At 45.3% G+C, this 14,315-nt stretch overlaps 1 protein-coding gene across 1 annotated transcript; it reads right to left on the reverse strand.

The window, feature by feature from the left end:
• Positions 1–873: 873 nt before the first annotated feature.
• Positions 874–13,025, reverse strand: LOC104280314 (ras-GEF domain-containing family member 1C-like; the record flags this gene model as incomplete). The annotated part of the gene is made up of 5 exons (XM_009877927.1): positions 12,849–13,025; positions 11,087–11,209; positions 8,361–8,498; positions 3,079–3,291; positions 874–948 (listed from the first exon to the last, which is right to left on the reverse strand). Coding segments are annotated over exons 1-5 (726 nt in total), but the record flags the coding sequence as incomplete, so codon positions are not given.
• Between the last annotated feature and the right edge of the window lie 1,290 nt (positions 13,026–14,315).

The raw sequence follows: 14,315 nt of genomic DNA on the forward strand, positions 1-14,315 counted from the left end.
CACTCTCCCCAAAATCAACTGTAGAATCTCTGCAACTCCCAGTAAGAGAAGAGTCCAATGTTGCACTTTTCATTCTTTCATCCATCCATTTTTTCACCATTACAAGCTATTCTGGTGCTCTTTGGGCAGCACTATAAAAGTCTTCCTGTTACGTTCAGCAGCCAGTGATAAGATTCTGCCATGGATGTATGATCTCAATGGGAGTCCAGACACAGTTTTGAGGAAAAATTTTCCACCTTCTCACTATTCTGGCAGTAGGCAAAATCTCCAATTCCCCCTCTCCAGGCAGGAAGACCCTTTCCTTGTTGAGACATCCACTGAAATGCTGCTTCAAACCCCACTGGAAGCAGGGGAAGGACTCCAACTGGCTTCCATGGATGTTGGATGACTCTGATCAGGCCCTGCATTCCCTGCGGTGCTTTGGGTTACAAGCTATTGTGTAGACAGAGAAGAGTATGTTGATTCATGATGCCCTGACTCATTACTGTGGTGTCTGGGCACACGCTATGGGCATTACATCACATCCAGAGTCTTTATGCCTTCAACGCTGGGAACAGACAGTCCCTGGTTGTGCACAGCCGTAACCCATCTGCCCCAGTCAAAGCAGGTTAGGAGCAATAAGCCAGAAAGCAGAACATTAGGGTGCCGGCCAGTCTCAGGCTGGGAAATCCTCTCAGGAGGAAGCAATGGCGATGATTTGCCAGCGTGAGCTCTACCAGCAGGTTCCATCCTTGCTGTGAGGATACAGGTCATCAGTTGACCTGGCCAAGGTCAACACGTGCCCCAGGCCCTGCTCTCCTGGATCTCATCACATCAGTTCATCTAGAAGAAACAGTTTTCGCGGGAGACGCTTTATGCGTCGACAAATCATACCTTGGTGCCATCCAGAGGGTCTTTGTGTACAAATGCCTGCACAAACTCCTCAGGTCCAATGTGGCTTAGCCTCTCCTATTAGAAGAGGGGAAAAAGAGAGAGAAGAATAAATAAGAAAGCACCCCAGAACCTCTTCTGTTTCTCTTGGTAAGACATCCCCATTATCTGTCAGTTCTGAATGGTGTTACTGAGCTGGTAGACAGCCAACTAGCACCAGACATTAAAATTCATAAGAACAATTAGAGTTACTTCAGCAGAAAGAAGAAAATGAGAATAAATATGTCTCATTACTGACAAACCACAGTAAAAGCCCTCTCCACGGCACAGAGAGAAAGGTGCTGGATGCACAAGGCCCCATCTGGGAGCCAGGAGACCTCAGTTCTGTGTTTGGCGCTGCCACAGCCCTGCTTTGGTCCAGCATTACTCAACAGCCCTGTTTCTCAGCTGTTAAAACTCCGTGATCTAATAACCATAGTGATCCATCGCTCATCTGCACACACAGGACTCTGACCCTGCCTCCCTACCGCCCTGGTGAGGCTCAGCTGATGCCCGGAGCGGTGGCCCCGTGCCACTGGGGAAGGAAAGCACTGAAGATGCATGTGCTTACATTAAAGGCTTTGCTTATACTGCAGAGAGTTGCAGCTGTTAACGAAAACAGGAGTAAATAGGGCATCCAGATCCCTCTTTAGTAAAAGACAGGCCACCTCCATGAGCTTCTGAACAAAGCCAGCTGTTCCAGCCGCACTACTGGCCTTCTTAACAGGCCTTTCAATTCCCTTTCACATGTTGATCAGAAAAAAAATGTTTTCAGTAGGTTATAGGTCAACAAAGGTATTTCAGAGAAGGTATTTCCTGCAGCCCAAACTTAGGACACTCAAGCAATGATAAAACCAATGGTACTTCTGCTCAAGTGAAAAGTCAGTCTATGGCTATGCCCATGCTATTTCTCTTGGCTTCTCACCTTGCCACCAATAACCATACAGGACTTTTACCAACAAATAACTGTTAGTAAATAAATAGCAAATAATTCTTACTAACAAATAAGCACCAAAGAGTTTTAGTGCAGAGTAGCTGGTGTATTGGATGTAGGAAGTGAAAGAAAAGATAGAGACCCCTCATTACAGCAAAGTGAAATGAAAACCTCTCCCTGCACCAGTTTTAAAAGTGCAGCAGTGCCTCAGTTACAGAGAATGTCCCTTTGGAAGACAGCTGTACTGTGGAGGAAAAGAAAAGCAAGAGGAAAAACTCCAGGCAAAAGGATTTGTCCTCTCTGGTTTAAGCTATATAATGCAAACAGAGCCAAATTTGCATGTTCTGAAAATTAACCAAGGTGAGAAGACGGTCCTAAATCTGGAGTTTCTGAGCTATTCCACTTCTTCACAAATAGCGCATCAACTGCCTTCAGAATTCCCAAGGCTAGTGCCATGACATTCACTCCAGTCCACAGTCCATTTCATGGTTTGTGTTCCAGCCTTCCTCTCAAGGATGAACAGTCTACAGGAGGACAGGCAGCAGGGAATCACGACAGCACCAGGAGATCTGCAGATGGCAGCAATGTTTTATGTTCTGTGAACATCCAGGAGGTCTACATGGAGGACTCGAATTTGGGAGAAGGGTGCGCAACAAAACAAGTCTGTCCAATATCTTGGTACTGCAGTCGGAGCGATTACCATCAAAAGCCTGTTTGAGAGCGGACTGCAGTCCAAAGAAGGAAACAGCGGGACTTTGTGTGGGTGGCATTTGCATACCCTTGTGTGTCCATGCAAAAAGTCCCAAAGGGAAGAACGAAAAACAAAGCAGACAACTCAGACGCTTTGGGTATCTGTAGGAACAGGTATAAACTGTTGAAATTTCTTCCACATTAATGAAAGGGACAATGATCAGTCATCTTCAGGCTGGGGGGCTCAGAGCACCTTACAAAAGCGAGAACTTCCTGGGACTATGACTCACATCCATTTCAGAAATAAGCAAGCCAAAAAAGCAAAATGGCCCACGCCAAAAGATCCACAGAAACACTCTGACGTACAGCTTGCTTCCCAAGCACCTCTTAACCTGTCAAACCCTGCCTCTTGCTGCAGTGCTGATACAGCATGGGATATGCTGCAGCAGTGGACATTTTTTTTTTGGTTATGTCTGGAATACTTAGCAGCTGATAGCTTAAAATAATATCTCTGACTGCAGAAGTTGGGAACCGTTCCCACTTACCAGCTCCACATGTGTCAGCTGCTGAGCCAGAGTGTAAGGGTCACTGCAGACGCTCAGGATTTCTCTCTGAATTGATGGAGGTTTACTTTTAAAGGCAACCAGCTTATCGGAGACAGCAGCATTGATCTTGACAATCCCTTCTTGCCCATGGCTGAGGGTTGCAAGCTTCTGATTCAGTGTTTGCAAAAGCTGATTCATCTTTTTCCAGTAGGCCTGGAGGGACAGGGAGAGAAAGAAACATAAATCACCCACAAAACTTGACAGAGGAGTGGTTTGTAGCTGAATTTTCCCCTTCTGCAAAATACTCCAAAGCCAGCAACAGGTTACCATTTTATTTTCAACAAGCCTATTTCAGAATAACCAGTTGGCTTAATTACAGTTCTGTGCTCGGGACCACAGAAACAAACTGCAGTCAAGAGAAGAGGGAGGCAGGACTGGTGGGTTGGACTGGCACCGACACGCACATATTCCTGCCAACAACAGGATCGGAGGAGAGGTAATGCTACAACATGAGCTACTACAGCTTTCTGGAGTGCAGCAGTATTTGGTACCTACCCTTTATGTCAGCCACACGTAGGCTGAAAACTCTACCTATTAGTGGTGCCTAGTCAACTCTTATTTATTAGGAATAAGAAATGTTTCAAACACTATTCTCTCCATCCTTTTGAGCTGAAAGCTGCAGAAGCATGCTGCTACTTGCCACCCAGCTGGAGTGGTCTGAGCACCACGTATTTAATATCCAAAATGTTAACTGCTACTGAAGGAAGTTCATATCGTATTCCAAGCACAGCGATGCGCTCAGCAGGATGATCATTACGAAGTTGCTCAGGTTCTTTTCAGAGCTGAAGCAGCTCTTTGCAGACAATGAGTGGAGCCGCTGACCGTGGAGGATGGGCAGAGAGAGACGTCTTCAACTCTTCATGACTGACAGATGCAGACATGATAAAACTGAGAGAACTGGTGGATGGGCTCTAAAGACAAGGACTGATTGGAAATGTCCTTGAGCAAAAGCCTCGCATGGAGCACGAGGCTGCTGAGGAACACAGCCTCATGGGCTTTCCCAGCCAGAGAAACGAGCATCAAGCACAGGTGCAACGGGTGCATGCTCAATTTCAAAGAGCATGGTCACTTCGGAAAACAGTTTGCACGTCGGCCTATGACCAGCTCCTCTTCCAGCAAAAAGATACACAGTGGAGAGATGCTCTGGCTGCTCACAAGGGGACTAGCTCCTCACTCCCCATTCAAACAGAATTTAGCAACGTCAAGTTGCCAGTAATATCAGTTTGTAATCTACACTGACAGAAGCGGGAGCTGGCAAGGAGCTCTCTTCTGTCATGTCTTTACAGCTGTACTGCACAGCAGATGTGCACCCTGGCACCCCTCACACCACCCTCAGGATCGCAACAGGGACTTGGCCGCATCGCGCTTTCCCATGAAGACCAACACACACCTGTGTCACATCCCAAGCTGGATGCAGCCCAAGTGAAGTCTTGAGAAACACTCCTGAATCCCACGGTTTGGATCCAGCCTTCATCCCCTTCAGAGTTTTGTAGGCTGGGGATATTGTTCAGTGATAGGCACTGACATTGCTCACGTTTCAGGTGTTCAGGGTACCAGAAGCCAGAATCAGCGCTCTTCTCAACCACATACGATCCTATCTGCACATTGCAAGTAGCATCTCCTTTTCCTCGACAGTGAGGAATAACACGCTTACACCTTACCCTGCTTCCCCTTTAGAACATCCCACGTACTTCAGCTTCTGCTGTAATGCTTTCACTTCCATACAGCTTTTCTAGCAGAAGGTTTTGCCTTGGTGAGGGAGCTCTCGTTTCATTCAGGGAAGATGCTCTCCTGAGCTTGGCTGGAACGTGGGCCAGATAAGCCGGACACAGTCAGTTTTATTTGTTCCTGAGGTATATTAGCTCCAAGGAAGAGAGACTACTGTCCTTCTCCACGTAAATCTTCATTCAAACAGACGGTCATACTTTTGATTTACAAAGACTGTCCTGGACTCAAACTACCGACCACCATCTAAGTATTTCTCTGGTTTACATCCAGGTGTGTTTGCAAATCTCAGCAGAGTTTAGGAAGCTCTATGAACAGAGCTTCTATGAATAGTTATTTTTTTAGTGGAAATTCAGATAGTGACATATTTGGTATTTTGTGAACATATTTTGGAAATGATTTTGTAAATAATTGTGAGGGAGAGGAGGGGGCACAGCATTGAAATCCAAGTTGTCTACTGATTATAAAAGATTTGGCTGAAGAACTTTTAGCTTACAACCCAGTTCTCTTTCAAAGATGAGTTTGGAAAAGAAATCTTGCACCAGCCATGTCTGTGCAGCGTAAAATTCTTCACTGTTTGAATGAAAAGCCAAAAAGCTGCATCAAGGTGCCTGAAAGATATGCATATTAGCCAGTCTTTCAATATATCTTTATCCAGAGATCTAGTTTCACCTAGCTTTCTATGGAATATGACACAAAAATACAGATCTAGACATAGACAATGCTAAACAAAGCCTCAGGTAAGCCAACCACCTCAATAAGAAAGACAATGGACACAAAAAATTATTCAGAAATTAGAGTTCTTGAAGAGACTCACTGAAAATCAGTTGGGTGCACCTTTGCCTAGAAAGCTTTTCTTTGCCTGTTGGGGAAGAAATTGAAAAAAAAAAAAATCCTGTTTCTTCCCTTCTAAAGCATTTCCCGCCGTCTTTAAACTATGTTCACAAAGTGAAAACAGCATTGTTCATTACCTTCAACATGCTGGTAATTATCTTGCCACAAAGTGACCCCCCATTGTACAGGGGCTGCATGCTGGACTCCATCAGCCAAATTCACTTCATTGCCACAGTAACAGTCAAAAGAAGCATACTACTGTTTAATATTTAAAGAAAATGTTTCGTTCTTAACTGGGAAAGTTCCTCTGAAGACAGCAGGCCTCAGCAGGTGGCTTAGGAGCTCAAATTTTAATTAAAATTTCTAACTCTAAATGCAAATCACAGCACTTACTAAGAAATGCTTCTCAGCATGGACACCTTTATAAGCACATCACAGAGCCTTTAGAAAGTGGACTCCACAAAGGACAGGAGCACATATTGCAGGGAAAAATCCTGTATTGACCTACATGGACTAGATGACCTCACAAATCTTGCAATCTTTAATTTCTATGATTCACAATGGGAACAACTTTCTTCCAAATATCTAACAGGCATCACCACTCTTCTGTGCTGTCCCTTAAACAAAAAAACGGAAATTTGCAGTTGTAGGATATGAGCTGTTTCTTAAATTAATTATTGATTTTGCTCAGGCATAATCACTTGCAATTACAGTGCCAAGTCATATTTGAAAAACAATGATTTGAAGTCAATCTAGTCTGAGGCCCCACCCCGAGCAGCCATAGGTATCAGCACACAGCGTGTGCAGCCATTGCTCAGGTTAGGCAACAAACTGTTGCTTTGTATGCAGAAAGTTGATTTTCAGCATTAATGGCTCTTTGCCAGCACAGCGAACGTCTCTAAAGAGCATCCACAAAGCCTCCATTCTCTGCCCTTTTGGCTGGTTCCTTCCTTCCAGTGAACGTGATTTTGGTAGGTCTGTGCAGGTTTCAGATGCAGAAGGGCTGCAAGGCACCTTTCTTGGTGGTCAGGAGTAAGTTCATCGCTTCTTCCCCGTGAGGGAGTCTGGTCAATGGAATTGAGGCCACCTTGGCTTTTCTGAAAGTCCTTGGTGTTCCCTTCACCTCCCTCAAGAAGTCATGCAGCCCAGCCAGCCAACCCACGCCACCCCCCAGCCACCCCAAAGTGCCAGCTGTGATGCCAGCCCTGCCCAAGAGCAGCTGTTTCCATTTCTCTCACATTTCATGTGGGTAGGAGGGTCCAATTTCATTTCTGTAGTGCTGAAACCCTGTTAATTCCTCCTCTCTTCTCCCCACCCCTCTCTTTCTCAGCCTCTCGGGTACGTGCTTTTTGTTCTTTGAATTGCACCCATCTGCGGCCTGAAGTCAAGCCTTGATGTAGCCAACAGAACCGAGCTCTCCCACATCCCATGGTTAACCTAGAAGTAATTAGAGACTCTCTACATACTATTTGCTTTTATTATTTTCAGGGACTTTGTGGTGTTTTTGATTTTTCTGAATTAATCGATGGGGTTCACCCACCTGAATTTGCAAGGTGGTCTCCCAGAGACTCCATTCACCATGTCCTGCTCTGCCACACACATGGCTCCTGCGTTTGAACACCACGACCACACAGCCAGCCAGAGTTTCTGCCCCACCAGCCATGCGATGCTGTCCTCTGCCATGTTCATGCTCTCAGAGAAGCTAGGTGTCTATAAATGTGTTTATTTTCTTGAAATGTACGGACTGTTGCTTGCTATGTCACCATATCAGGCAAACAGGCTGGATTCAACAGGAGCTGTCTTAGTCCACAGATCCTATGTGCTTTGAGGGGGATTCCAGTGACATCAGTCAAACTGTGATGAGGGTCTGTAGCTCTGTGCCTGCTCGCCTCCTGCCTGGATCCCTGCTTCACACTATCAACCAGCTCAGGCACAGGGTCTTGTGAACTCTTTTATGTAGGACGGGAAGGAGTAAGGCAAAACCTTGTTACATTTATTAATGAAAAAGATGGCAAAATGCAATGGTAGCTTCAAAAAAAGTTACCAGACTGAAGACACAAGAAGTAAGGAATGGAAGAATCAGATTTCAGCCCAGGTGATGAAGAACATAAGCAAATGGAGAAAGACAGATAAAAAAAAAAAAGGACCATAAATACCCTTAGAGAAAGGAAGACTTCACCAGGTACCTTCAGGCAACTGACGATGTTTTTTAGCTCCCCAATGCAATCATTTGGTAACTGTCTGTTAGCTCCACTCCTTGCTCACTAAATTAAACATCCTAGAGCACTCCTTGAGCCACTGCTTGGCCACAATGTTTGGTCTCGGGTCACGATACCTCACTCCCCTGCTAGATTGTAACTTGGGAGATCACAGCTCTGTTGCTATTTGAATTGTTCAGTCTGTGCTACACCTTCAGATCTTCCATCTGTAAAATGGGACTGTTATTATCTTACAATTTGATGTACTGTAGATAATTTCCACTGATCACTCTAGTGTGACCCCACGTAACTGCCACCGGAGCGCCCAAACTGAGAGACGTGGCTTTCAGGGAAGCTACTATAGATTTTAACCATTAAAGGAGAGCAAAACTGTAAGAGTCTCCAGGAAGATGCATGGAATAGAATGTGGCAAGTGGAGGAACATCCCAGGTCAGACATCCTCACCTCATCACATGGGGCTATCCTGTGAATCATGTCTTTCAGATGGCCAATCATTAGCTCTTCCTGAAAGTCATACGGGAATGTCTCTGTCCACTCCGTCAGCAACTGTAAGATTTTGGGTCCAAATTTTCTGATCCGAGCCTGGAATGGAAACCAGAAGGACGGACAGGGATTGAAATGTGTTTACTCATTAAAGTTTCCCAGCAAGTATGTATGTCACTGACCGTGGGGCCAGATTTTCTAGGAAGGCAGTTATGGTTGTACCTGCAGTATCTGCACACAAGCAAACAGTGAGGTGCACAGATGACACATTTTGGCATGCAAAATACACCAGAACTTAAATGCATGCACAACTGTTTGTTTTACAAAGAGACTTAAGTATTCTGCACACGCAATTGGCCAGTTTATGGCTGGATGAACATTTTGTTGGTGCAACCCTCATACCTTTTTAAAAAACATCTGGCCTTTTTGCTGATTTGAACCATATGTTCCTCCCTTTTGCATTTACAACCCTCCTACATTTTCATCCTTCCCTGAAAAATTGATCAGAATGTATTTCTTGACCATCAAAGAGGCAGTTTTTGCTTCTTTGCTTTCCAGCTGTATGAAAAAACTGCTTAGTGGCCAGCAGCATATAAAACATGAGGAAGAAAAGATGGACAAAAGCACTTTAGTAACCTTACCTGGGCTACTGATAACGTTGCTCTCTTCCCACATGAGCTCAAGGTCATGACAGGACAAGGACACCCACTCACGTAACACACAGCTTTACTTTTGGTATAGAATTATCTGAGGATGCAGCCGTGGGAATAGTCAGGAAGATATGAAGCAACGAGGGAAACGTGAGCAATGCCACAACTGGTGCATTAGTGTTATCTCAAAAGACTGACAGTGTGGCTGCTTCCAAAGCTTTCATCTTCCGTTATCCAAGAACACGCGAAAAGGAAACGGCGTTACACAACAAACTGCACTCTTATTTACAGAAAACACAGACCAAAACAAACAGCCTTCTTCTGCATCCTACGTACTGTAGCTAAAGTGCACCCTGTAATCAGGAAAAATTATACTCTCGAGTTCCACCGCTCCATGTTTTTCAACCAAGGTGGTTAAAAAGCGTATTTCAGCTTTCCACCAACAACAGGTTTAAATGAACCACATCTCTAAAAATAACCGCTGTCAGCTAGCATTAAGCTCATGCTCAAAGACCAGCAGGTGGCTGCTAAAGGGAAAGCTTTATTGGAAACTCCAAAGGTCTGGGGAGACGTTTGTTCCAGCTGTGTAAACTGCTATTACGAATCGAAGGAGAGGACTTTGTGCAAGTCACAGGACACAGGGGATGGGAGGTTGCTTGTGTGCAAAGTTTCAAAGTCAGCCCCGCTCTCAGGAACACGCAATCAGTTGTGTCCCACCAACCCTGCATTACTACAGGCCAGTCCAAAATGCAGATTCACTTCAGGCAGATAGAGAGATCTTCGCAGCAAGACAGTGTTTCTCATTTCTTGCAAGGTTTAATGAGCAGCGAAATTTTATAATGCTCACATTTTAATCCTCCTAAACTTGCATCTGTCATAGCATCAGAGAACATAACCCTAGAAAAATTGTTTTGCATGGTGCATGTCATACAGATATTGGTATTAAGACCATCTGTAAGGGGAACCCAAGGATCAGATTTCTAAGCAGTCTGGCTGGTTGCTCTCCATAGCGAAGGCAGAGCTCTTGCTATTCATGCAACCAACTGCCTGGGCAAAAGCAAGCACATGTGCTCAGATGTTGGTGATTCAGTACCTGCTGCCAAAACCACTGCTGCAAAGCTCAAAATGCTGGTCTCGAGAATCATTTCAGAATTCGAGTGGTTTGGGAAAGTTGCAACTAATGCATGTTCCTCTCCCTTCCACTGCACTGAAGGGGCATCTCCTGCTCCAGGTAACATACTGGATCTTCATCCATGTAATAGTCTTCATCAGCGCACCAAGGAGAGCTTGGGCAGAATCCAGCAACACTGAACAGGATCCGGCGGATTCGCTTCCACCACACTGTCTGTGGGACTGCCAGAGGATGCACATGTGTCGTTACACACTGTATCAGTCTGCACAGTCCCTAGGGCAAAAACAGGATGAATGCCGACGCAGTAACAGCTTGGATTTTCTCATTCTGTTAGCTTGTCACAGCCCCACTGCTGCTTCAGCTCGTTCCTGGTGTGCCAGACAGCGCTGCTCTGCAGCACGGCTGTGCGGACAATCTGTCAGTGTCAGCAGCAGGAGGTTACTGGGTAGCTGTGTGCTGTTACACAGCATTCAAAGTGACACATAAGGCTGAAAGGAAGTATTACTGTACCAGAAGCAAGAAAGCAAAAGGGCAGATGCATTAAGCAAAAAGGGGAGAGTGGCGCGTCAGTATCTGCAGGTCACTGTCTGTGAGGTTTGGTTCCTACCTCCTCACATCCCACAGGCTCCATCAGAGCCTTAAAGAAGTGAAGAAGGAAAGTCACCTGAGAAAACTGAGACAGGGGGAAGGTGAGAATTAGAAGAAGATTTGAAGTGACTAGTGCCTGGAGCACTGCCCTTGGACACGGATACTAGGATGCCTCAATGTCAGGATCACAGTGGCAAGCGTCCTTCCTGAGGAAGTTTTATTCAATCCAAAGGGAGGCAAAAGACACATGCCAGAATCCCAGAACTCTTTGCCTGTTGAAAATACCTCCCATTTTTCGGCTGTAAAGATAAACTAACCTTGTCCAGCACAGGGTCGTCCAGTCGCTGCTGCTCAATGCACTTGTGACAAACTCGGGACAAAAGCTCATGGGGTTCAATGAAGAGTCTGGAACTCAGGAGGCATGTAAAGATGTAGGCTTTCTGCAGGGAAAAAGACAAACACTTGCTGTAAGTAGCTGCACAGTGGGCAATATTAGCTATAAAAGGCCTGAACTCCACCATTTTCTGCATTTCCACTGGCACAGACCTTCAGGTGTAAAAGTCATCAGGATTTCTGACCTGAAAAACGGAACTGGTTACAGTGGGTGCAGGAGGCAGTGGCAGCCCCTTCCAGCCTTTGGTTGCCCAGACTCTGTGAAAACCCTCAGCCCAAACCCTGTGCCAACATCCAGCAAAGGCAGCGTGTGGGTCACTCTACAGGAGCGAGCCCAAGTATTGGTGACAGCACAACCAGGGGTGCACAGAGGCCAGTGAAAGCTAAATGTGTAGACACTCAGACATCTCTGTGTTGTACTGGGTTGTGAGCTACAGACACTCCCTGATCAGTCACGTCTTGCTACAGCCTTGCGAGTCTCACCCGGCCTGTTTTAAGGAATATTTAATTTGTTTTACTAACTCCCCAAAATTCATTTCTGTCAGCCAAGCCATATCATATGCAGGCCCACATCTGTGAAGCTGTGGGAAGCAGGCCTGTTGGATAAATCCTTGGATTATTTAAAGCAGTCCAACAGTGAATTTTAAATATATGCATGAATCCTTGGTTGTTTGCATCCTGACCCCTCCTGGCACCTGAATTATCTTCTTTCCCCAAGACCTAGCCATGCTCCTGAGCAGCAGGTATAATATTACCTATCAGCATTTCTTAATGAAAATCTCACAGCCTAATCTGTCTATTACCTATTTTTATTGCCTTGTCTGTTCTTTTTTTTCAACTTATATGCTTCTTTATTACTTATTTTTAGCTCATCAGAAACTGAGCTGTGAGTAATTTAAAACATGCTGTCTGCTCTGCATTGATAACTTTTGTAGTCTTCTAAACTGCCCAGAACTCAACGCTACTCTGTGCTTTGAAATACAAGCCCTTCCAGAGAGATATATTAGCACTTAAAAGTCTTCCAGTCAAACTCCATCCTGAATTCCACTGAGGAGGTGCAAAACCCAGTGAAGTCAATGGCTTGCAGGACCATAAACCTGCTTCCAGTTTAGATCCTCACATAGCTGGTGAAGAAACACTGAATATTCACTGACGGAGCAAGGATTAGGATCTTGACTGTGCTGTCCCATAACGGCAAAGTCAGGGTGAATATAACCCCAGGTAAACTCTGAACCCATCAGAAGAAGCATCTCAGTTGAGGGAATGCTTTGCACACGCAGAGAAACCTGGATGGCATCAGCAGCTACTGAGATTCAGTTAATTTAATGCCAGTTCAGACTTGAAGTTTTTTGCTTTAGTCTTAATCGAAACCTCCCTGGGATGCACTGTGATTTTTGAAGTGCTCCGACTGCTGTATCACTAATTCATCACTACCACAGCTTCTCCCCCTCACCCCGTTCTCAAATTTAAAGGCAGTATCAGCTTTGGGAATCTGCTTTTTCATGGGAATGATTACAGAGCGGTGAAAGAGCATTTAAAGCAATGCATCAATTTACCAAGCTTTAATTGTATGCAGCTTTTAAATTAGCCCTCTTAATTCAAAACTTAACACATTTGCACTTTCGCATAAAAGTGCTGCCCCAATTCATCAAAATTAAACTGTTTATTATACCGTGAATTACTTACTTCAGGGTAGTAATCAGTGGTAGGTATCAGATGCTGGATTAGAGCATCCAGAGATGCTGAGGTAAGGTTTCCATCCTGGAAGATCAGTCCTCCTTGTTCATCTTCTTTTGAAGTATGTAGATGAGGGCTGAAGCCACATGGGGTAAACATACTGGTAGAACTCAGCGTTTGGGGCATGCCTTCCTATAACAGAGAAAAAAGCACGTCAGGGACCAGATCCCTCAGATTCACAGCCACATCTATCTTCTGGCTGATTAGAAAAACACAAGCTGCTAATGAGAGCTTCCTGTTCACAAAATTAACACGATCCATTCGTTACAACCTCTCTTACTGTTGTCATTGGCAGATTATGCCTGTGATGGGAAAAACACAGGAAAATGGGACATTTTAATTTATACTTCTTGGGCCAGAAGGTGATGGCAGCTACTTTGAGCTCCCACCCCCATCAAGAGTGTCTGTGATAATTCCCTTTTTGTGCCATCCCTGGGCAGTCCCACAAAGGGGAGGCGAGACACTTGGCACTAGAATTCAGCCCAGGCTCCTGAGCTGTTCCTTTGAATATCTGTCCTCCTGAGAATAAGGCAGGGAGAACTGAGGATGAGAAAGGGAGAGAAAAGGGGTGCTACCTAAGGCTTGCTCAGGATAGACCTAGAGAAACGCTTTGTGGCCCCCATGGGACAGGGAAGGCGTCAGAGTGATGAGGGTCTAGAAGCAGGAGCAGACGTCAGCTGGAGGAGGTTGGCAAAAATGAAAGGAGTTGGAGGGAACAGAGAACGTGGGAGCTGAAGGAGAGATTGAAGAGCAAGGAAAAGAGAAATAAGGAAGAGGGAGAAGGCAGACACCTGCACTATTTTTGGAGCCTGAAGTTAGTCAGTCCTAGATCTATACTTAGGTACTAAATAAATGTTTCAGAAAGATCCTGAGCACTCATCGACTTCACTAGAGATGCAGAGCCCTCAGCATTTTTGAAAAGGAGACCAGGCAAACTCGCAGCATATAGCCCATTTTCAAGCTCCCAGTTCTCTGAGTTCTCTGGGTTGCATTCTAGGTTCCATCTTGATTTTGTGTCTTGCAATCAGCTTTAAACGTTTCTTCTGCTGAGCAAAGCTGCTTTGTTCCTGAATTGGTGCACAAGGACGACAGATTTTGCCCTAAGAGCTTTAAAGCACATCCAGCTGCCTCTAAAATCCTCACTAGAAGTACTCTCGGCTAGAGGCAGCAAGATAGCATGTGCACTAGGAAAATGACAGCGCATGCTCACTGCCAGGGTAACAAATGCATCGTCCAGAGCAAGTGACTTGACCGCCTGCTTCTAAATTTGATTTTACTTGGTGCGAGAGAGGATGGGACAGAGATGACAGAAGGGAAGAGTCCTAGAGCCAACCTCTACTCCCCTGAGCAGCTACAAAGCCTCTCCCAGGACTCCAGCTCTCCCTCCTGAGTACAGCCTGGCTGCTGGAAGAGCAA

Source organism: Apaloderma vittatum, unplaced genomic scaffold (genome assembly GCF_000703405.1).
Source record: "Apaloderma vittatum isolate BGI_N311 unplaced genomic scaffold, ASM70340v1 scaffold1661, whole genome shotgun sequence".
Classification (NCBI taxonomy): Eukaryota; Metazoa; Chordata; class Aves; order Trogoniformes; family Trogonidae; genus Apaloderma; species Apaloderma vittatum.